Source organism: Stereum hirsutum (assembly GCF_000264905.1).
Source record: "Stereum hirsutum FP-91666 SS1 unplaced genomic scaffold STEHIscaffold_8, whole genome shotgun sequence".
NCBI lineage: Eukaryota > Fungi > Basidiomycota > Agaricomycetes > Russulales > Stereaceae > Stereum > Stereum hirsutum.
This window is the reverse complement of record NW_006763138.1, coordinates 244,319-263,869: the sequence shown is the minus strand read 5'-3', so window position 1 is coordinate 263,869 and position 19,551 is coordinate 244,319. Positions and strand designations below refer to the sequence as shown.

The 19,551-nt window shown below is 51.9% G+C and overlaps 9 protein-coding genes across 9 annotated transcripts; 6 read left to right on the top strand and 3 right to left on the bottom strand.

Annotated features, from left to right (window-relative positions):
* The first annotated feature begins 183 nt into the window (after nucleotides 1-183).
* On the top strand, nucleotides 184-3,887 carry STEHIDRAFT_98008 (uncharacterized protein). The gene is made up of 5 exons (XM_007304694.1): nucleotides 184-681; nucleotides 745-1,275; nucleotides 1,356-3,215; nucleotides 3,277-3,520; nucleotides 3,694-3,887. Exons 1-3 carry the CDS (start codon nucleotides 256-258, stop codon nucleotides 2,400-2,402), a joined length of 2,004 nt encoding a protein of 667 aa, XP_007304756.1. The 5' UTR covers nucleotides 184-255; the 3' UTR covers nucleotides 2,403-3,215; nucleotides 3,277-3,520; nucleotides 3,694-3,887.
* A 1,546-nt stretch (nucleotides 3,888-5,433) lies between these two features.
* On the top strand, nucleotides 5,434-6,822 carry STEHIDRAFT_168884 (GroES-like protein; the record flags this gene model as incomplete). The annotated part of the gene is made up of 5 exons (XM_007304693.1): nucleotides 5,434-5,541; nucleotides 5,604-5,755; nucleotides 5,820-5,901; nucleotides 5,969-6,164; nucleotides 6,237-6,822. The coding sequence occupies 5 exons, from the start codon at nucleotides 5,434-5,436 to the stop codon at nucleotides 6,788-6,790; spliced, it is 1,092 nt and encodes a 363-aa protein (XP_007304755.1). The 3' UTR covers nucleotides 6,791-6,822.
* Nucleotides 6,823-7,003: 181 nt separating this feature from the next.
* STEHIDRAFT_111431 (alpha/beta-hydrolase) lies at nucleotides 7,004-8,591 on the bottom strand (the record flags this gene model as incomplete). Its single annotated transcript, XM_007304692.1, has 7 exons — nucleotides 7,004-7,172; nucleotides 7,238-7,406; nucleotides 7,469-7,713; nucleotides 7,771-7,838; nucleotides 7,898-7,969; nucleotides 8,039-8,196; nucleotides 8,276-8,591. The coding sequence occupies 7 exons, from the start codon at nucleotides 8,589-8,591 to the stop codon at nucleotides 7,004-7,006; spliced, it is 1,197 nt and encodes a 398-aa protein (XP_007304754.1).
* A 796-nt stretch (nucleotides 8,592-9,387) lies between these two features.
* Nucleotides 9,388-10,669, bottom strand: STEHIDRAFT_98001 (uncharacterized protein; the record flags this gene model as incomplete). The annotated part of the gene is made up of 2 exons (XM_007304691.1): nucleotides 9,388-10,053; nucleotides 10,124-10,669. The coding sequence occupies 2 exons, from the start codon at nucleotides 10,667-10,669 to the stop codon at nucleotides 9,388-9,390; spliced, it is 1,212 nt and encodes a 403-aa protein (XP_007304753.1).
* Nucleotides 10,670-10,913: 244 nt separating this feature from the next.
* On the top strand, nucleotides 10,914-11,932 carry STEHIDRAFT_79837 (uncharacterized protein; the record flags this gene model as incomplete). Its single annotated transcript, XM_007304602.1, has 4 exons — nucleotides 10,914-10,998; nucleotides 11,083-11,227; nucleotides 11,326-11,412; nucleotides 11,476-11,932. 4 exons carry the CDS (start codon nucleotides 10,914-10,916, stop codon nucleotides 11,705-11,707), a joined length of 549 nt encoding a protein of 182 aa, XP_007304664.1. The 3' UTR covers nucleotides 11,708-11,932.
* Nucleotides 11,933-11,962: 30 nt separating this feature from the next.
* On the bottom strand, nucleotides 11,963-13,175 carry STEHIDRAFT_121828 (V-type ATPase). The gene is made up of 7 exons (XM_007304690.1): nucleotides 13,039-13,175; nucleotides 12,957-12,969; nucleotides 12,818-12,900; nucleotides 12,672-12,747; nucleotides 12,479-12,594; nucleotides 12,305-12,390; nucleotides 11,963-12,187 (listed from the first exon to the last, which is right to left on the bottom strand). The coding sequence occupies exons 1-7, from the start codon at nucleotides 13,096-13,098 to the stop codon at nucleotides 12,133-12,135; spliced, it is 489 nt and encodes a 162-aa protein (XP_007304752.1). The 5' UTR covers nucleotides 13,099-13,175; the 3' UTR covers nucleotides 11,963-12,132.
* An 87-nt stretch (nucleotides 13,176-13,262) lies between these two features.
* On the top strand, nucleotides 13,263-14,783 carry STEHIDRAFT_97994 (ATPase V0 complex subunit D; the record flags this gene model as incomplete). Its single annotated transcript, XM_007304689.1, has 5 exons — nucleotides 13,263-13,283; nucleotides 13,342-13,441; nucleotides 13,532-13,703; nucleotides 13,791-13,969; nucleotides 14,030-14,783. 5 exons carry the CDS (start codon nucleotides 13,263-13,265, stop codon nucleotides 14,641-14,643), a joined length of 1,086 nt encoding a protein of 361 aa, XP_007304751.1. The 3' UTR covers nucleotides 14,644-14,783.
* A 684-nt stretch (nucleotides 14,784-15,467) lies between these two features.
* Nucleotides 15,468-17,670, top strand: STEHIDRAFT_58507 (MFS general substrate transporter; the record flags this gene model as incomplete). Its single annotated transcript, XM_007304549.1, has 13 exons — nucleotides 15,468-15,517; nucleotides 15,573-15,593; nucleotides 15,659-15,677; nucleotides 15,733-15,822; nucleotides 15,961-16,136; nucleotides 16,192-16,256; nucleotides 16,318-16,378; nucleotides 16,437-16,524; nucleotides 16,586-16,765; nucleotides 16,828-16,874; nucleotides 16,931-17,053; nucleotides 17,193-17,282; nucleotides 17,343-17,670. Coding segments are annotated over 13 exons (1,338 nt in total), but the record flags the coding sequence as incomplete, so codon positions are not given.
* Nucleotides 17,671-17,681: 11 nt separating this feature from the next.
* STEHIDRAFT_121827 (uncharacterized protein) lies at nucleotides 17,682-18,245 on the top strand. The gene is made up of 2 exons (XM_007304688.1): nucleotides 17,682-17,969; nucleotides 18,030-18,245. The coding sequence occupies exons 1-2, from the start codon at nucleotides 17,801-17,803 to the stop codon at nucleotides 18,128-18,130; spliced, it is 270 nt and encodes an 89-aa protein (XP_007304750.1). The 5' UTR covers nucleotides 17,682-17,800; the 3' UTR covers nucleotides 18,131-18,245.
* The last annotated feature ends 1,306 nt before the right edge of the window (nucleotides 18,246-19,551 follow it).

The following is a 19,551-nucleotide window of genomic DNA, read 5'->3' as shown; positions in this document are numbered from 1 at the left end:
GATCGCGATTTTTCTTTCTGCAGTCGCCGCCGTGATCCCCGTCCCCGTCCTCGTCTCCGTCCCATCCTCTTCTTCACTATGTCTTCTGGTCTTAACAACGACGGGAACAACCCCCGTCTCACCGACGAACAAGAAGCAGTCCTCCAAGCCCACCTCGCCCTCTTCCCCACACTCGACGACCTTGGGCCCTCCAGCTCTGACGTCCAAGTCGTCCGTCTCAACAACTTCAGCATCGAAGACCACCTCCGCAAATCGATGTTCCGTGCCAATTCCAATTCCAACTCCAACTCACGCGCATCGACCTATCCCCCTTTTCCCGGCTCCTATCCTTCTTCTTCAAAACAAAGAGGAGGTATCCCGACCGGCAAAGAACGCGCCGCGCGTGATTCCCTCGCTCGTAAAAAGTTGAAAGGTAATCCTTTTGTGCCACCTGCCGATGGAAGATGTCCGGTCGATGGCTTGCCGAACGAGCTGTTGGCATATATTTTTACGTTGGGGGTCGAGGCGCAGAGGGCGCGAGACGAGGACGATGATGGGACGGAGGAGGAGGACGAGGAGAAGTTCGATTGGGATGATGATGAGGATGAGGACGACGACGACGACGACGACGATCAGCCGGAATCCGAGTTTCAGATCTTGGTCTCCCATGTCTGTAGACGATGGAGGGATGTCGCTATCCAGGTCCGTTCCCTCTTTTTTTTTTCGCACCGACACTCTCACTCTTACTTATCTCATGCCTCCCAGAGCCCCCATCTATGGACCGAGCTCGACTTCACCGACGGGCCCCCCTTCGACAAAGCCAAGACCTACATCCAACGCTCAAAAGAATGTCCTCTCGACATCGACATCGACTGCACCGACCCTGAAGAAGATGATTATTCCACCTCCGACTCCTCCACCTCTCCTCCGCCCCATCTTATCTCCCCCGCCCACCTCGACACCATCCGCGACATCATCCTTCCCCACGTCGCACGCTGGGGCGTCTTCGAGCTCATGGTCTCGGACTATAAAGTGATGTATCACACGCTCAAGAGTCTCGCCAGTGCAGGCGAGGCGAGCCAACTCAAGGCATTGCAGTTGTATCATTATGAAGACGAGGCGGAGAACGAGGACGAGGATGAGTTTAGGTATGAGGATATGAAGGAGGGGTTGATTCCGTTTGGAGGGAGGGCGCCACAGCTGAAACATGTCGCTTTGTGGGGCGTGCATCTTGATTGGGATAAGGCGAGTTTCCTGGAAGGACTCGAGGATCTGGAGCTGGCGTACCATTCAAAGGTAAGTTACATAGATTTCAGCATTCCTCTCCGTCTTCGCTACACCTGCACGCCACAATCTTCAACTAACATCGAACGCAGGACGTCCGACCCTCCTACGACTCCTTCACCCGCATCCTCTCCAACTCCCCCTCCCTCACCACTCTAACCCTCTGCTCCTCCGGCCCCTCCGGCGATCCCTCCTCCTGGCCCACCGATCCCCTCACCACCCTACCCACCCACACCGTCCTACCCTCGATCCAAAACCTCGTACTAGCCTATCACCCATGCAACTACATAACCCCACTCATCGCCCGGCTCTCCCTGCCTAACCTGTCCACACTCGCACTCGACTACGACACCGAAGATTTCACGGAATTCGTCCTCGATGGGCTTCTCGCGCCCCGGAGATCGAGCAGCACCTACGGCGGCTGTGCATCGATGGTCGCCGGCCTCGAAGGCCTGAAGATCAGCGAGCTGAATTGTACGCAGGAGGCGGTGATGAAGTTGTATGATGCGATGCCGAACCTGAAGATGCTGAACATCGACGCCCACCGTCTCGACGGACTCTTCTTCTCCCTGCTCGATCCTTCGATACCTTCACCATCCTCCGACGGCCTTTCCCTCCCTCCCTCCACCGCCCCTCCCCCCAGTCCCACCACCAACACCACCAACCCCGCCATAAACAACAACAACAACACCCCCACCAATACTACCAACACCACAACCCCACCCGCCAAAAAACTCTACCTCCCCTCGCTCGAAACCCTCTCCACCCGGGGCGTCCCAGGCCCCTACCTCCGCTCCCTAATCACCTCCCGCCGCGCATCCGGCCATCCACTGAAACGTCTGCTCGTAGAGATGGAGGACGATATAGGGACGGGAGACGAGGCGTGGTTGAGGGGGAACGTTGAGGAGTTTGCGTGGTTTGAGGGGAGCGATGATGGGGATGAGGAGGATGAGGATGTGGTGCTTGAGGGGGATGTTTTGAGTATTGATGACGATGATGAGGAGGAGAGCGACGAGGAGAGCGATGATATGGCGGATATTCCGATTGAGGAGGAGGGGGATGAGGAGTGGGAAGATGAGGATGAAGACCGGAATGGTGGGCGTGGGCATGTGCTTGATATGTTGGATGATGTGGATTGAATTTGAGCGTTGTGAGTTTCTCGAAGTGTGGCTTAAGATATGTAATAAGTAGAGGTCCAATGGCGTTTCGTTGTACGAGGGAATGATACAAAACATGGTATTACATCTACATAGATACTTTAAAAGAACAGAGACAAATACGGGGTAAAAAGTGTGGGGCCGCGGATATGAGTATGTCAGGGGCAAGAATACCGAACGCAAACAGGCAAAAAGCGAGAAACGAGAGCAAGTGCATACAGAACAACAAGATTAATTTCGCTTCCACTTCCATGTCCATCTTCTCCGCTGCCAGCAGCCCGCCAAAATCCAAAACCTACAACATCCACCTGCCGTACGCGTTGAGTAGCACAAATCCCGTCACCGTCTCAAAGCCTGCCTAGCCACCCCAAACACCATCTCCGGCAACTCCTCCTCATACTCCCACGACGCCGTGCTCGGTTTCCTTGCCTTTCCCTTCAACGACATATCCGCACTGCTCCCTATTCCCTGGATAGACGGTCGATGGGGCGACGGCATCGCGATAAGCACTGAGACCTGCATCGCTTCCGGTTGAGGTTCCGGTTGCTGATGCGAGGGTGATGAGGGCTGAGGAGATGTGTCCTCGGAAGATGAGGTAGTGTCGGTAGACGCAGAAGACGGGGCACGTCGTGAGAATGGGTTGAGACGGGATATGAGCGGGCGGGTGGAGAAGGATGAGTAGGCGCTGTCGAATGTCTGGCTGCTGGGATCTTGAGCGTGTCTATGGGTATGACTATGCGAATGCGAATTGGAATCAGGGGATTTTGAGCTGAACAGAGGCTGTACGGAGACGGGCTGGGTGTGCTTCCCACGTTAACAAAAATAAATGTAGATGCGAAGATGGCAAAGAACGCACCATAATATCCCGCCAGCCGTTCTTTTCCTTTCCACCCGTCCCCGCGACCCATGTATCCCACATCTTCGGTTTCTCTCCGAAATTGTGCAAACTACCGAGATAGATCCCGTGTGAAGGGTGGAGCACACCCGCCAGGATGGCTGCCTCGACGCGTTGGCGGAAGCGTCGGCGGAGGATGAAGGAGCGCAGGATGATTGCGCATGAGACGAAGAGGAGGAGGAAGAGGGTGGCGAGGAAGGTGAAGCTGTTGGATTAGGTGGTACATAGAATGATTGCAGTGAGGAATGTAAGTCGATGTCAGTTAACCTGGCCCATAAAAGTCGAACATGAAGCCAAAAGTGATACCGCACAAGCCATGAGGAGAGTCCACAGCAAGCACAATATACGGCACGAACAAACGATGAAATAATGACGCACAGATAAAGCGATGAGTTAGCAGCTCCTCCAGTACTCCCGCTACCATCATCCCCGCTCGACGAGTCCGTAGAAGACGCACTGGCCGTGCTATCGACCGTGCTCGACGGCGGGCTCGGAAACTCGGGGAAAGTGCTGCTCGACATTATTGTGGGGCTCGACTGGCGAGCTGAGCTACGTCGTCGTTGTGGACGTCGACCGCTAAGAAGTTGGCGAGCGGAGGTAGTCCGACGGTGCGACCACCGCCGGCTTCGGAATCTCGTCCGTCATCATATGTTTCCGGTCCGAGCCAGTTCGAGACCATCAGTCCGGCTCTATGCGGGGAGCCACGCTCGTCCCTGCCACGGATGCCGCACTCTACCAGCTTCCCTATTTTCGACACTGTCTTTCATCCGTACTACCAGTCACTACACCGACATCTCTCAAACCAGCTTTACTGGTATGGCCGCATCATTCTCTAAGAAGGAGTCTAGCTTGGCATCCATCTTCGAATCATATCGAAGAAACTCTGCCTCGATACCAAAAGGCCTACCGAGAGACTTGGACATGCTCACCTGCCTAGCGAAACAGCACTCGGCTGCAAAGTCAAGATGTTTCCCTGACCACATTTGTCTCCTAGGCTGTCTTGTCTTGAACCCTTGTTTTCTTCTTGGCTATTCGAATTGCTTCGCGAGGTTTCCTACCTGGTCAAGCGTCATATTATCATCCCGTGGGCTCCGAAATCCCTGCTTTACCTTGGGAGAGTAAATCTCTGGCAAACGTCTAGTATACCGCGATGATTGACATCGAACGTCTTGTCCGCATTCGAGGCTTGTTATCGAACTGCATGGAGGCATTGTTTCCAAACATGCGGATTGCGCTGCTTTCACTAGTCTTTTGAAGCGGAAACCTGTCGACGCTTTGGGCGGAGGGTCTGTCGAGCTCATGATCGATGTGGAGGCAACCTACAGGCCAAGGTCCCATATACAGCTCAGTCACACAGACGGTCGGTGGCGGTGGCGGCTGTTTTGCTGGCGATGTTTGTGCACCATATCATGGCTCGTCCTGCACACGGTACCACGGGTTTGAAGTGGATACCGTCCTTTGCTCGCATCTGCAGACGAGCTTTGACGTTTATCTTCTTCTCTCCCAATGTCAACTCCTCCGAGCAAATGCTGAAATATACGTTCCGCGCATATAATGATAATATCCAGGCGGCGGAGTGAGAGGAACATGTTGAGCAGCGACATTCTCACTTACAAGCCACTTCACAGATCAAGGACAGTATGTGGATCAGGGGTGATATATACTTGATGGCACAGCGCAGTCCGTCCAGTGGATGGATGGGACACAGGCGGGAAATACCGACTTGATGGAACACCGCTGGGTGCACGTAACCAGTACCATTATCAGGTCTGATATAGAAGGTATCCCTTTGCGATTTATGTGGTAAAGCGTCGGGTCTGAGGTGGATCCTCCAAATGAGGCAGCTCGTCACTGTGGCCCACACTCGCCACCTTAGCCTATCATTGGCCCATCGGGTGGATATGGGTGTGAGGATGCTCACTCCGCGATACTTACGAGGCTAGGCCGATGTCCCGGTAACTAAGTTCACCCTTGTTAATCCACGCATCTGTACGCAGAAACAGGTATACGCTCTGGGTACTTAAACCCCATGGTGTCAACATCAAGGCTCATCCAATACAGCCTTGGACGCACACTCACATCCACCTCTAAACTTTGAACACTACCACTGTACCGACCATGTCTACCGCCACCCACAGAGCACTTCTTGTCGAGTCGAAAGGCGCTCCCATCGCCCTCGGGACACGCCCTACTCTGAAACCCGGAAAGGGTCAACTCTTGGTCAAGGTACGCTTTCGTATTTTTTGTCCACACAATTATTCAACGCTAACGCGTATCATACCAAAAAGATAGTTGCCGCCGCCTTGAACCCGGTCGACACCTTTCAGCACAAGATGGGAATGTTCGTTCCTTCCTACCCTTTCGTCGGTGGATACGACGGCGCTGGCATCGTAGAGGAAGTTGGCGAGGACGTCACCAAGTTCGCGAAAGGTGACAGGGTGTAAGTCGTCGTAATCCTCATCCACTTCGAACCACAGGGACTCATGGTCGAATATCTGCTACAGTCTGTATATCGCCGACTCCGCGACTCTGGAGATGCATACTTTCCAGGACTTCGGGATCGCAGATGCATCTGTGACGGCCAAGGTTCGTCCCGTCCTCTGTTCTGTCATTGCACGCCCCCGCATCTCATGACGCTGCTTGCTTGCTACAGGTTCCCTCTAATGTTACCCTTGAACAAGCCTCGACCCTTCCGATGTGCCTTGGCGTCGCAACCATAGGACTCTATGGCCAGTCGAGGAAGGCTCATGGCGGAGCGGGTCTCGTTGCCCCCTGGGAGGGTGGCAGGGATAAGTACCACAACGAACCTATCATCGTCATAGGAGGAGCAAGCAACGTTGGCCAGAATGGTGCGTACACTAGAGTAATCCCCATTCGCGATTCAAGCTAATGATTCTTAACCTTGGACTTGAATGGCGCAGCTATTCAGCTCGCGAAGCTGTCTGGTTTCAGCCCCATTATCACCACCGCCTCCGCGCGCAACGAAGCGTACTGCAAAGCCGCAGGCGCGACCCATGCCATCGACTACACCAAGGTGCCCTATGGACCCGCGTTCGCTGAGGCCGTCACGTCCATCACGACCGCTCCCATTAAGGTCATCTGGGACTGCATCGCGCTCGAGGAGTCTCAACTCGCCTGTTGGTCCATCCTCGCGCCTTCCGGTACTCTGATCGGCGTAAACCCCAACCCGCCCAAGTCCATCGGAGAGAACGGTTTCGTGGACAAGGACGGGCGTAAGATTATCGGCGTGCTGGGGAGTGTGTTTAATGACCAGGTAGGAGATGCGCGGCTCGGGAAGAGTTTGTACGCTGCGTTGGAGGGGATGTTGAGGGATGGTGATGTGAAGCCGAGTAAAGTCGAGTTGCTTCCGGATGGGTTGCTTGGTATTGCGGATGGATTGGAGAGGGTGAAGTTGAGGTCTGGGAAAGTCAGTGGCGCGAAGCTGGTCGCGAGGCTTGCGGACACGCCACAGTAATAATCTCCTCATTTTGCAGAATCATCATGGTCTCTCCTACGCTTCAGGCCGATGTGTATGAAATACTATGCTGAACTTGTTACGGTAGCTGATACACATCCTGAAGATCGTACTGCACCTATATCAAGAGGACAGTTGTACAACAGGCAATGGAGGACCCTTGCGTCTGTTTTTTTCTTTGGTCACAAATCATCACTAGCGCGCTCGGGCCGTCTAGTTCTCATAACCACTCTTTGCAGGTACTGCCTTATAAGCAGGGCCACCCTTCGCATACATCTTCCGTAGGTCTCCCGCCAAGTCCTCCGGTCGTTCGTACGCAGCAAAATGGCCCCCGCGCTTGTGGGAGGACTCGAAGACGACATTGCTCCCAGCGCGGACCCAGCTTGAAAAAGGTCACACCAAGAAATCAGAAAATCATGACACTCCGCCGTATATGCATAGGCTTACCTTTTGGGAGACTGTATTAACTCTTGCGGGAAGTATGAGAGGCCGGTAGGGATGGATATATATGGTGGCAGCGACCCCAGAAATCCAGTCTTGACTATCTCGTAGTAAATGCGAACAGACGCAGCAGGTCCGGCGCGGGAGAACCAGTAGATCGAGATCCAATCCAAGACTGCAGCATCCCTCACGGTCATTGATCATATTCGCCAGTGTATATGTCTAAACCAACCGCACCTTCGTCGTCTTCCCAATCATACGCATCTGTCCAGACGACCAGCTTCTCGTAGATCCATGCCAGCAGGCCGACAGGAGAGTCGGCGAGAGAGTATCCGATCGTCTGTGGCTGAGTCGACTGCTCGTGGAAGTAGCCTTGTCCTGTAGCCACGAGGTGCTGGGTACGTTGTAAAGCTCCTCGGAGTACGGCGTAAGGAGGTGGACGAAGAACTGGTAAGGGCTTGATAGGAGTTTTGGAGGCGATCCTCTGGCAAATTTTTATTGTAAGCATCTCATAAATGATTTGTGGCGTCAAAACGTACATCGCTACGTTCGTGTGCCAAGCTTTGACATGCTTATGCCCATATTTGCTGGCCATGATGCGAGTGATCTGATGAATAACGACATCAATATATCCCAGACATGCTCCAATGTGGATGCTCAGCGTACCAAACTGCCCCAGTCTCCCCCTTGCGTCACATACTCCTCGTACCCAAGAGAAAGCATCAACTTGTGGCCAATCTATAACACAGAATAATCCATTTAGACCTGTTCTACGAAGTATGCAGGACATAAACGAAGAAAATGAACCTCCGCATAGCATTCGCCGGCGAACCCTTTCTTGTGCGGTGCTTCCGACCAGCCATAGCCCGGAAGACTGAAAGCAACCAAATGAAAACTTGGCTGGTCGGGTTGCGACGCTGTCAAAATGGGTATAATTTTGAGAGCCTCGATGATACTGCCTGGCCCTGTCGATATGAAATAAGTAGAGGCTTTCATCAATATCAATTCGGCGAGATGGCTAAAAGTGAAATGGCTGTGACTTACACCCGTGAACGAATAGAAGAGGGATAGCCCCCGCCACGGTCGACTTTTGATGGATATAGTGGATGTTCAGCGTGTCATGCCCCTCGACCGCAATGTCGCGAGTGAACATGGGGAATTGATTGAGCTTGGCCTCAAACTTCTTCCAGTCGTAGCCGTCTTTCCACCTAGCGACAAGACGTTTGATGTCTGATAGCGGTGCTCCATAATCCCATCCTGCGTCCTCTAGCTCGTCAGGAAAACGATGAAGCTCCAGTTTGTTGTGAAGAAGCTGGATATCTGCGTCTGACACGTTGACCTGAAAAGGTTGCTCTGCCATGACACCAGTGACTAGTTTAGCAATAGGAGAAACTGGACAGTTGATATGCTGAGTTGGGTACCGGAGTTGCCAAAGAGATCGTCCAAGTGGTTAGGAAGAAAGGACTGAAGAGAATGGGCACCGCTCGAATGATGCGTTTATATAGGGCTGGGTTCGGTGCTGTAATCCCTTGCGGGCTTCCCATGGCCAACGAACGCCGACATCGCATTCCGTTACTCCCGTCGTTGTCAACTTTACGACATGTGAAGTTGCTCGTGCAGCTTCATCTTCTATGTGATTCTCGTACAGGAGGCAGAATACGCATGAGTCAGATGTACATACCGAACAACGCTTGGAAGTTTGAAATAAGACAAAGAGTCATGTATAAATCCGGCACCGACAGGTGTGATGGTAAGCTCAAGTTTGTCAATATTGTACTCCAGTACCATGGGGGCTCTGTAGATGCAAATCCTAACGAAGAATAGCTACAGGTCAGCTGAAGGACACTTATGACTTTGCTATAGTAATTGAAGGAGGGAATCAAAGGAACATATGCAAGCACTATGTCCGCTGGTCTTCGGATTAGGGTGGGTCATAGAAATATAACTTACCTTAAGGTTGTGGTAGCCTATACCTACAACAACTGTTCATTTAAGTGTGTAGGTGGTTAGAAGACAAGCATCACAGAACGACTTGAACTGACCAAATAAGAATGAGATATACGCCCTAATCAAAACCGTGCTTAGCAAAAGTGGTCCTCAAGACAGTTCGCAGAGGCGGAATCTCCGAGTCCTTCGGGAATACCATTCAACTTTCTCTACTCAGGTAACGCCTCTTTATCCAAAGTCTTCCGCCTCTCCACCTCGACCTTCGCCAACAAAACCATCTCCTTCAACCGCTCCTCCCCCATCTTCTCACTCATCATAACCTCCTCACCTCCCACCCATTCTCTAACAAGCTTCATCACCCTCCCAACATCGGATCCATACCACCCAGTCCACTCACCCACATTCGTCCCGTTCCAGGCTTTCTTGAACTTGATTCGCCTTTGGTTCCGCTCCATTAACTCGTCATGCTCAGCTTTCCTACCGAAGTAGACCAGAGCTTCCTCGTGCACGCCTGCTACAAAAGTGGATCGTTCTTCAGGTTGTAACATAACCTCGCCATCGCCATCAACCGAAGACATGAACCCGGAATGAGGACTTTGTGGCCGAGCCTGCGACTCGTTCCACGCCCAAAACGCTTGATAGATTTTTCTGTCACGAAGGCTTCTCTCCCGTGACGGATTGTCTGAGTCGCGCGAAGCGATCCTGCGAGGATCATAGAATGGCGAAGTGGCAATCCATTCGAACGCGGAGATCTGGGTCTCGAAGCCTTGTTCCCATCGAGCAAGGGAGAGTCCGAAGAAGGCAAGAATTGGACGAAAGGTCGATGAGAGCTGGAACGACGTGGAGAATGTGGGTGCAAGGGCGGGCGAAGAAATCTAAGGTCAACACACGAGAGAAATCAGCGAGGAGATCTTAGAGAATTGATACTCTGGTGACCGTCCGTACCTTGAGTCCTTTAGAGCCAAGCTGCAGGCCAACGCTCCTCGCCAGAGCGCCCATAATCATACCAAGATCACCATACCCATGAAAGAAGACGACGCGCTCGAAGTCTTCTACGTCAGGACAGAGATGCACATCCACTTGGACGTATCGTCCGTCCACATCTGCCTTTGTAACAAGGCTGGAATCTTCGTGAGGTATGATATGGCTAGCACCATCCTCAACAAAGCCAAGCTCCCGCTCCAGTAAAGCTAGCGACAGAGCAAAATGACTCGTCCCTGCGCCCACCTCAGGACTAGGTATACTATGCTGCGACGTCGTCCCGAGGGCACGCTCAACGTCGTGATGCTTTAAACCTGGCTGAGGAGAAGCTACAATGAAATCGATGTCCCCATGGTCAAGTTTTTCTGGTGCCTCATGGGGGATAGTAACCCTGTCGAAGAGGGGAGAGAGCCGTGCGTGTAGATGTGATTTTATGGCGTTGTAGAGCGCAGGAGAGAGACGGGGAAATGTGGCGTGCGGGAGGAGGGCGAGGAGAGCTTTGCCGCCCATTGTACGGTGGCTGAAAGAGCAACGAAGGGTGAGTGCTTTAGACCAGGCTGGGAGTAAAAGTCGTAGATATAAGATGCCAGCATGATATTTATACACGGGAAACTGAGAGTGGTCATGATGATCGTGGTTGACTCGCTGGTTGAAGAGGCGACGCCACACTTTCTGCTCTCGTGGCTGACGTAACCGCTCACACTCACCGCCACAGAGACTCAGAACGCTGCACACGCTGCACTGAACCACCACCATGTCCAAGTTCGCCCCTCATCGTCGTGGCGCCAACACCCCTCGTCCATCTGCCACCACAATATGCCAGAAATGTCTCGATACAGGTTCGTGTTTAGCACAGCTCTCACACCATCTCGCAAGGATAAATTAGCGCACACGGACTAAACACATCGTCATCTTCCCCACAGGCCACTTCACCTACGAATGCAAATCCTCTCGTCCCTATGTCTCTCGTCCATCTCGTACCAAACAACTGGAGAAGCCTAGTGTCCTAGCGAAGTTGAGGAAGGATGGAGAACCGAGTGTGCAGGTCCCTGAGGAGTTCAAGACCAAGTGCGTACCATTTTGTATCGAAAGCCGGCGCGATGCTCTGCTATTGGCCATACGAAAGGATTGCTGATGATGTGGCTTCGGTGACTTATGTGGTACAGGTCTGGAACAGCTAACAAGATTCTGGAGGCAAAGGAGAAAGAACGAGAGAAAGAAACGAGCAAGCGCTCCTCCAAACGCGCCAAGCGGTACGCATCTACATCACCCCCTTCGTCGAAGGATCCATCTCTGACATCCTATGTCGCACATAGTGATTCAAAATCCTCATCCTCCAACTCAGACTCCGACTCCGACTCGAGCTCGGACTCGGATTCAGATTCAGGCTCTGGTTCAGACTCTGGTTCGGATAGCAAGGATAGCGACAGCAGCGGTTCTCGCTCTCGTGAAAGGGACAGTAAACGTCGGCTTCCTCGTCGCAGACGCACGTCGAGTGTATCCTCTGCTGGAGCAGCCGAAAGCAGCAGGAGGGGCCGACGAGACTGAGTCACCTCGTTATCCTTCTGCACTCTGTCGCGTTCAACAGACCGTTTCCCCAAACCTCTAATTTATTACAAGACCCTGCAGCAGCACGAAGCCGCATCTCAATGTCTATTCGACCAGCACCACCGACTCCCCCATTTGTCCAGCTTGTTGATCTTGCGCCACCTCAGCCCTTCTATCTTGTTTTTTTTTGGACCATGTACCTTTGTATCGCTCTATTACTCGCGCAGCATACCAATACTATGGCTGCATCCTAGACCGAAGTATGTTGCAATTAGAGCGTTCCATGTGAACACCGCGGAGAATATATACATCTGGCTCAAAGTATCCATATGCAGTCCGTACATTGGATTACTGCGTGGTTGTCTGGGGTTCGTTGAGTGAGAATGAAGGTATGGAGGGATGAGGGCGAGGATAAGGAGGTGATATCATGAACACGTCGATTCTGTCGCTTTTGAGTTCATAATGAGGGCCACGATCAACCTAGCGCCACAAAGCGTTCAAGGGGGTATGTCAGCGTCACGTCCAGCAACGCGATATGCAATGTGCAGAGAAAAGAAGGCAGGTCAGACAATAGACCATATGATAGTCAGAACTCACCCATATAGACCCAGAACCTCAGCAAAGATGAGAATAAGGACCATGGACACGAATACTCGAGACTCGTAAACATAGGCCCGCACACACTGTAGAAGGGAAGACAACAGTAGACGCGGCAGGTACGTAGAGCGTTAGAACAATCCCCACCAATTCCAATGAGTCGAACAAACGTACCGTGTCTCCTACGATACCGATTGCGTACCCAGCAGCAAGACCTGTGAAACCGCATGCAAGACCTGCCCCGAGATGAATGAATCCAGCAAAGAGGGTATAGTCCTTCGCTGGGTCAACTAGAAGATGACGCGAAGGTCGTAAGCCGAGGACGTTCGAAGACCTTTCGAAAGGTCTCGAGGATAGAGGAACTTACGACCACCCGCGATGAGTACAGACACTACGAGACCATAGACGGCAATGATACCGGACATGACCACAGGAATGAGAGACTAGACACATGTTGTCCAATGCATTGTTGTATAAGTTGCGAGCTAGAGGCATTATCACTGCAGGACGCACCTTCATGATCAACTCTGGTCTGAACTGTCCAAGCCCAGCAATACCAATACCTGCCTTCGACGTTCCATACGCAGCACCCACAGCTAAATTTCGGAGTGCTTAGCGGGCTACCAGACACATGCTCTTGCTATAAACTTACTGCTGAATATCATCTACAACACGAAACAGTGACACGAACGTCAGCACGACTGTACAGTGCATGCAGGAGAGGTAGCACATACCGAAGACGCAACACCAGCAAAGCCAAAGAATGGCGCGTATGGCGGACAGAGCTCAGACATGATTGCGGGACCAAAGAAAGGATTCAAAGCAATGGGGAGGACAGAATATGTGGTGGACGCCGTTGACGCCGATGGCAAGAACGCGGTGCTGCCCAATCCGGCAAGCGCTCGCGCGGGGTCCAACGCGGACAGCGGTGCCGCTGCAGTCCTTACTTGTAACCGCCATGGAGGCCCTATTCTTCAACGTACGTCCTGCTTTCTACGCGTCAGAACGCTCAGTCGAATATTCTATGGCCTGCATAGGTTGACACTGGATTTCTGGAGGGGATTATTCGCGGCTACAAGGCCGGTATCCTCAACCAGGGGCACTACTCCAACCTCACTCAGTGCGATACACTTGAAGGTGCGTCTCGTCTCGTCTATGTCCACATTTACCAGTGGTATTCTGACAACTTATATATGCTTTACTATTTGGATCCCTGTCGCTCTGTAGATTTCCGGACACAACTATCGGCGACGGACTATGGCAACTTCCTCGCCAACGAACCCCTCCCCATCTCGACCTCAACCATTGCAGAGAAGGCCACCCAGATTCTCGTCGACCAATTTAACTTCATTAGGACCAATGCCGTCGAGCCTCTGAGCAAGTTCCTGGACTACATTACGTGCGTTGCGTCTACCTTCATTCCATAACTTACCTAGTGTGGCACCACTGACTCTTCGGTTTCTTGCTGCCTTGTATGGTATGATAGATATGGGTACATGATTGACAACGTCATCCTGCTTATCACCGGAACGCTGCATGAGAGGGACACACATGAACTTCTGGAACGGTGTCATCCACTTGGTTGGTTCGAGACTATGCCCGCGCTCTGCGTCGCCACGAACGTTGAGGAGCTCTACCAGACCGTTCTTGTTGAGACGCCATTAGGTACGTTTCTGCTCTTCATTCACGGCCCTTCATATCTCGGTATCTAACGCCTTTCCACAGCGGAGTACTTCCGTGACTGCATCTCCGCCGCTGACCTCGATGACCTCAACATCGAAATCATCCGCAACACGCTCTACAAGGCTTACCTCGAGGACTTCTACTCCTTCTGCAAGTCTATTGATGGGCCTACGGCGGATGTCATGACTCGTGTTCTCTCCTTCGAGGCCGACAGACGGACTATCAACATCACCATCAACTCCTTCGGCACTGAGCTCACCAAAGAACAACGCGCCCGTCTCTTCCCCACCATCGGTCGCCTATTCCCCGAGGGCAACAACTCCCTCGCCAAAGCAGACGACATCGACCAAGTCCGCTCCGTAGCCGAAGCCATCCCGGAATACCGCACGTTCTTCGACGGAGCGTCCTCGTCGTCCAACGGCGGTGCCAACGGAGACGTGGACGGAGACCTGGGACTGGCGTCACAATTGGAAGACAAGTTCTTCGTGGCGGAGGTGCACCTGAACAAGCTCGCGTTCCTGCAGCAGTTCCAGTATGGCGTGTTCTATGCGTACTTCAAGTTGAAGGAGCAGGAGATCAGGAATCTGACGTGGATTGCGGAGTGTATTGCGCAGGATGCGAAGGACAGAGTTCAGGACTTTATACCTATCTTTTAGTAACCGCTCTCCCTCACGTTCTGGCCTGGTTGACATTCTATCTTCTCTGAACTTAGGCATGCGCTTTAATGATGAGCGGTCGTTCGGTCTGCTTCAATAGTGTGCACAAGAGAAATTTGCATGTTGGACAACCATACAAGACTCAGGAAGTTTTGCGTGTCTGCCCTACTTGTTTGTCTTGGGTTGATCATTGACTGTCAAGAGTGTAAGGTGGCCCATATGCGGTTATTCCCACGCCCGAAATAAGAAGGATCGTTGTCGCCGAGAGGATTCAACATTCGTCTCAAGTACGTCGTGCCTCTGTAGTAGCCGGTACTCACCCAGATTCGTGTCGAATGCAACCCAGTGTCTGACGTGATTACTCCTTCTAGTGCAGACCCTGGGATACGTCAGATCGAAAGCAGTCATTTCAAGGTATCCTGGGAACCACCCAAATGTCGCGATCGGCTACGTCTCTGACGAGTTGATGTGGTGGTGCACATTATTTATGCCTTCGAGCGGTCCGATTTGCTCAAGCGCCTCCTCGGGACCCTTCTTTCTGTTTCTACTACGCTCCTGATCTTCTCCCTGGTCTTGACGTACTTAGACACTGATGTCAGGCTCAGTCGAAAAAACTGAAGGCGCCTCGCTTGACGCTGGTCATGCCGGTGAGGCCAATGAGAAGCGCAAAGAAGGGATAAACTCCTCTCGTGGTAGTCTGTCTGAAGGAGACAACTATGATTCCAAAGAGGACAAGAGACTCCTACGAAAGATTGATGGAAGGTTCGTTGATATATCCATGTTTTATTCACTCACAGTGACCAAGATATATCTATTGATTCAAAAGGTTATTACCTATATTGACCATCCTTTATCTCCTGAGTTTCTTGGACAGGTAAGCTTCATCCAGTCTACTGCTCATGGGACACTTCACCTACTAGATAACTTAGATCAAACATCGGTAACGCAAAGTGAGTGACAAGGTTGCTTTCTAATCCGGACGACGATGCTAACTTCACATACGCGCATGTTATAGACTAGATGGTCTTACGACGGTGCGGAGGATGAGCATTCACGATGAAGATCTAATTGACACCAGTCTACGTTCAGGATCTCGGTGTTTCGGGGCCTGCGTATAATACCAGTCTTGCCTTGTACTTCATCGGCTACGTGATCTTCGAAGTCCCTTCAAACGTACGTGTCACCGCACCTTCGACTACATCCAACACTTACCGTTATATCTTCCACATAGATCGTGTATGTTCTTCTACACCAGTCTGCACGATTTGACGTACTGACATATACATAATGAACTTTTGCACCCACCTTAGGTTGAAGAGATTCAACCCTCAATTCTGGCTCCCGCTCCTCACTCTCGTCTGGGGAATAGTCTCCGTCTGCCAAGGGCTGGTCACTAATCAGGCCAGCCTCCTTGGCATACGGTTTCTGCTTGGAGTGACGGAAGCCGGCCTGTTCCCTGGATGCGTCTACCTCTTCTCCGTGTACTATCGCAGGTTTGTCAATCTTCGACTTACTGGAACTTCTATCAAAATTAACACTTATCCTCAGACACGAGAGGCACTGGCGTGTGGCCACCTTTTTTGGAGCGGCAGCTCTTGCAGGCGCATTCGGTGGTATGTTCAGGCTAATATTGACCGTGGGACACAGGGGTCATGCTGATCGGTCGTCCTCCAGGTATACTAGCGTTCGCGATTGGCAAGATGGATGGCATCGGAGGAAAAAGAGGCTGGGCTTGGTGTGTCGCACTCTCTACACACCCCGTATTTCCGGCCAATTAACCGTTGAATGGCCAGGATATTCATCCTAGAAGGTCTCCTGACCATTGTCGTCTCCATTGGAGCATTCTTTGTCGTACCAACCTGGGCCTACAAAGCTAAATTCGTGAGCTCGAGTCTGATACTCTTCATCTTCCGTTGATAGCTTAGTTGGCTGTTTGTTATAGCTCACTGAATCCGAAAGAGAACGACTACTCTCCAGGCTTGCAGCAGATTCGGATGCCGCAGCAAAGGAAACTTTTGCTTGGAAGTATGTGGTGCAAGCCCTGACAGATCCTTTGGTTTGGGGTTATGCTCTCCTCTTCCACGGCTATGCCTTTGCTCTATACTCCTTAAGCTTGTTCTTGGTAAGTCTTCGCTGGTCCTCGACAGTGTGCTGGCTTCTTGATGAGCTCAAACCAAATTCCAGCCGACGATTATTGCCGGACTAGGCTTTGCGTCCTGGCAAGCACAGCTGTAAGCTGATCTCTCTTTTTACTACTCGGCGAGCTTATGCTGAAGAATTTTCATAGGCTGACCGTACCGCCATATGCAGTGGCCAGTCTTGGAATATGGATGGCCGCCTGGCACTCTGCGAAGACCCGGCTGCGTGCTCCCTATATCGTTGGCAGCGCTGGCGTGGCTATCATCGGTAAGTGTAGCAGGTTATCGCTCACGCCGTAACTATGTTCTTCGTGACTGTAACACATATATTGCATTGGTAGGCTATATTATTCTTATTAGCGCATCGGATACGCGTGAGTCATGACTTTCCTCACTCCGAGAAACTACAAGCTATATCATCCATGGAATAGCGGGAGCCCAATACTTCGGCGTCCATCTAGCTACGCTCGGCGTATATGTTGGCAACGCACTACTACTCAGGTACGCAGCCTCTTCACTGCTACGACAATCAACTCACTCATCCTGCAATCGTCTTCCCAGCTGGCCATCCGAAAACATATCGGGCCAAACCAAACGCGCCACCGGCGTCGCGATGCAAATCGGTATAGGCGACCTCGGCGCCGTGACGGGCGTCCTACTCTACCGCCCGTCCTTCTCTGGCCATCAGTTCCGCAAACCGCACATCATCAGCATTGGGTATTTGGTGTTTGCGATCGTCATTGCAAGTGTGCTGTGGGCGTGGATGAGCCGCGAAAATCGTAGGAGGGAGAGGGAGATCTCTGATGGAGAAGGGTGGGATGAAAGTACCAGTCCAGAGAAGGCAGTGGAGTTGGGAGATAGACATATTCTTTGGAGATATCAATTGTAGGATCCGGACGTGTTTTACAAGACGATGAGACTGTCACAGTTTGACCCTATATTCAATAATTGCATGTTAGGGGATCATATATCTTGACCCTTGGACGATTGAGCACGACAGCCTGCATAAACACACGAGCATGAGAACGAAACAATGTCGACATAATCCAGATGTCTTCGACTGTCTGATACTAGTACATTCACCTAACCTCATGAAAAAGACCGAATTTTCGAGCCACGCGCTTCGCACAATAATGCCTCTTAAGGCGAACCTCCACGACTCTGAAGAGATGTTGGTCATTTCTAAGTCTGCCATCGGGGACGAAGTTAGCACATCTTTTAGGGAAGCGACTTGGCCCACCCACTCACCGAAAGCCCAGTTAATCAATACACTTGATTTCTTGTCCATCAAACCCTTCTACGCGAATGCCGTGTTTCTCCAGGTACTGGAGGGCGACACCAAACCGTGAGTCGGCCTTTTCAAGGTCTGGTGTCCGATGTCTGTGCGGTGAGAGCGGGAAGCTCTCCGGATCAAAGAAGCGTACAAGTTTGAGCCCAAGGGGCGCAGGACGTTTCTCTAATTCAGAACTGGCGAGCCAGCAAATCATGTCCTCTGGGGTGAGCCGCTTCGTCCTGCGAAGACTATAGGCTATATCATTACTGTGATTGCTGAGGATGATGCCGAGGTGGGTGAGGGTGGGGGGGATGTTATGAGCAAAGTGGCGAGCGAAGCGACGAGCGTCCTCCGCATATGAATGTTCGTTGTGATCTTTTGCCCAGTGTATTCCAACGATGGCACGAGTAAGATTTGGGCAATTTTCCAGCCCCATACCATCTAGGAGCGTGGGATGCCTCGATGCATGGATATATGGCAAAACGAGTGTGGTCAAAGTAGCACCTTGTACAGCTAAGAGGTCGATCATGATGGGCTTTCCGCGTGAAGTGAAAGCATTTATACAAGCGGTGGTGAGGGCAGGGTAAGGAGGACTGCTACGGTCTTTCGGGCAAGAGCAGTGGGTGGGTAAGGTGGGAATAGTTAGGCACGACGCCAGTCGGCGAAGACTGTGCGAACAAAACACACAGCCTCTCTCGGTAGTAAAGCATAGACCTTGGTTCACTGTCCTCAGACGGTTGGCTGTCTGGGAAAATCCGACCTGTGCCGAGCCGCGATCACTTTCCGCATGCCAACGAAAGAATTCTGGGTTGTTGGAATTCAATCGCAACAATGACTTGCCGCAGGTGAGGGTGAGCAGCTCCCATAATTCTGCACAGAGGCGAGTTCTCGGTTGGTTTTGATTGATCGTCAAAATCTCGAGATTAGGCAAACAAGCGAGGATGGGGGCGAACTTCGCGACATCCTGGGCAGCGAAGCGGGGCATCGATAAGTCTAGTCGTCGTGTCCACACTCCCAACGACTGTTTGTGGGGAACATCGCTAGATTCTGAAGCGATTATGGAGCTCTTCAGCGTGTGAGCCAATGTGGCACAGTCCTTGTCACGCGCGATGTGAAGTGTCTCGTAGAGAAAAGGCTGCACGATATCGTGCCACAGTCTGCAAACAAGCATGAACCGTAGCTTGCGCGCATTCGAGCGCCTGATCTCGGGGAAGATAGTGTCGACTCGCTCTTCGATAGCAGTATTCCACAAGTTAGCATCGTGGTCAAAGGGATCGTCGTGGTCGACGTCTAGGCTGCCGCAAACAAATGTAGCAAGGCGGAGTATGCGGATCCACAGTTCGTTGGGGAGAGTGAGGTTGAATTCCCTGCGTTCGACTCGGTGGACGTCCATTGATCCTGCGAATGGTTTCGCTGGGCTGGGGTATGATTCGTCAGTGAATACTTCAGTCGGGCCATACTAGCCAAGATCTTAAAAGTATATGGTTGTAGCTATGT

Coding starts and splice junctions, on each gene's coding strand:
- STEHIDRAFT_98008 (XM_007304694.1), top strand. CDS start 256: ATGTTCCGTGCCAATTCCAATTCCAACTCCAACTCACGCGCATCGACC. Junction 682..744: donor GGAGGGATGTCGCTATCCAG/GTCCGTTCCCTC, acceptor CATGCCTCCCAG/AGCCCCCATCTATGGACCGA. Junction 1,276..1,355: donor AGCTGGCGTACCATTCAAAG/GTAAGTTACATA, acceptor CATCGAACGCAG/GACGTCCGACCCTCCTACGA.
- STEHIDRAFT_121828 (XM_007304690.1), bottom strand. CDS start 13,098: ATGTCTGAGCTCTGTCCGCCATACGCGCCATTCTTTGGCTTTGCTGGT. Junction 12,748..12,817: donor GACCAGAGTTGATCATGAAG/GTGCGTCCTGCA, acceptor ACATGTGTCTAG/TCTCTCATTCCTGTGGTCAT. Junction 12,391..12,478: donor TCGGTATCGTAGGAGACACG/GTACGTTTGTTC, acceptor TCCCTTCTACAG/TGTGTGCGGGCCTATGTTTA.
- STEHIDRAFT_121827 (XM_007304688.1), top strand. CDS start 17,801: ATGAGAACGAAACAATGTCGACATAATCCAGATGTCTTCGACTGTCTG. Junction 17,970..18,029: donor GATGTTGGTCATTTCTAAGT/CTGCCATCGGGG, acceptor CCACCCACTCAC/CGAAAGCCCAGTTAATCAAT.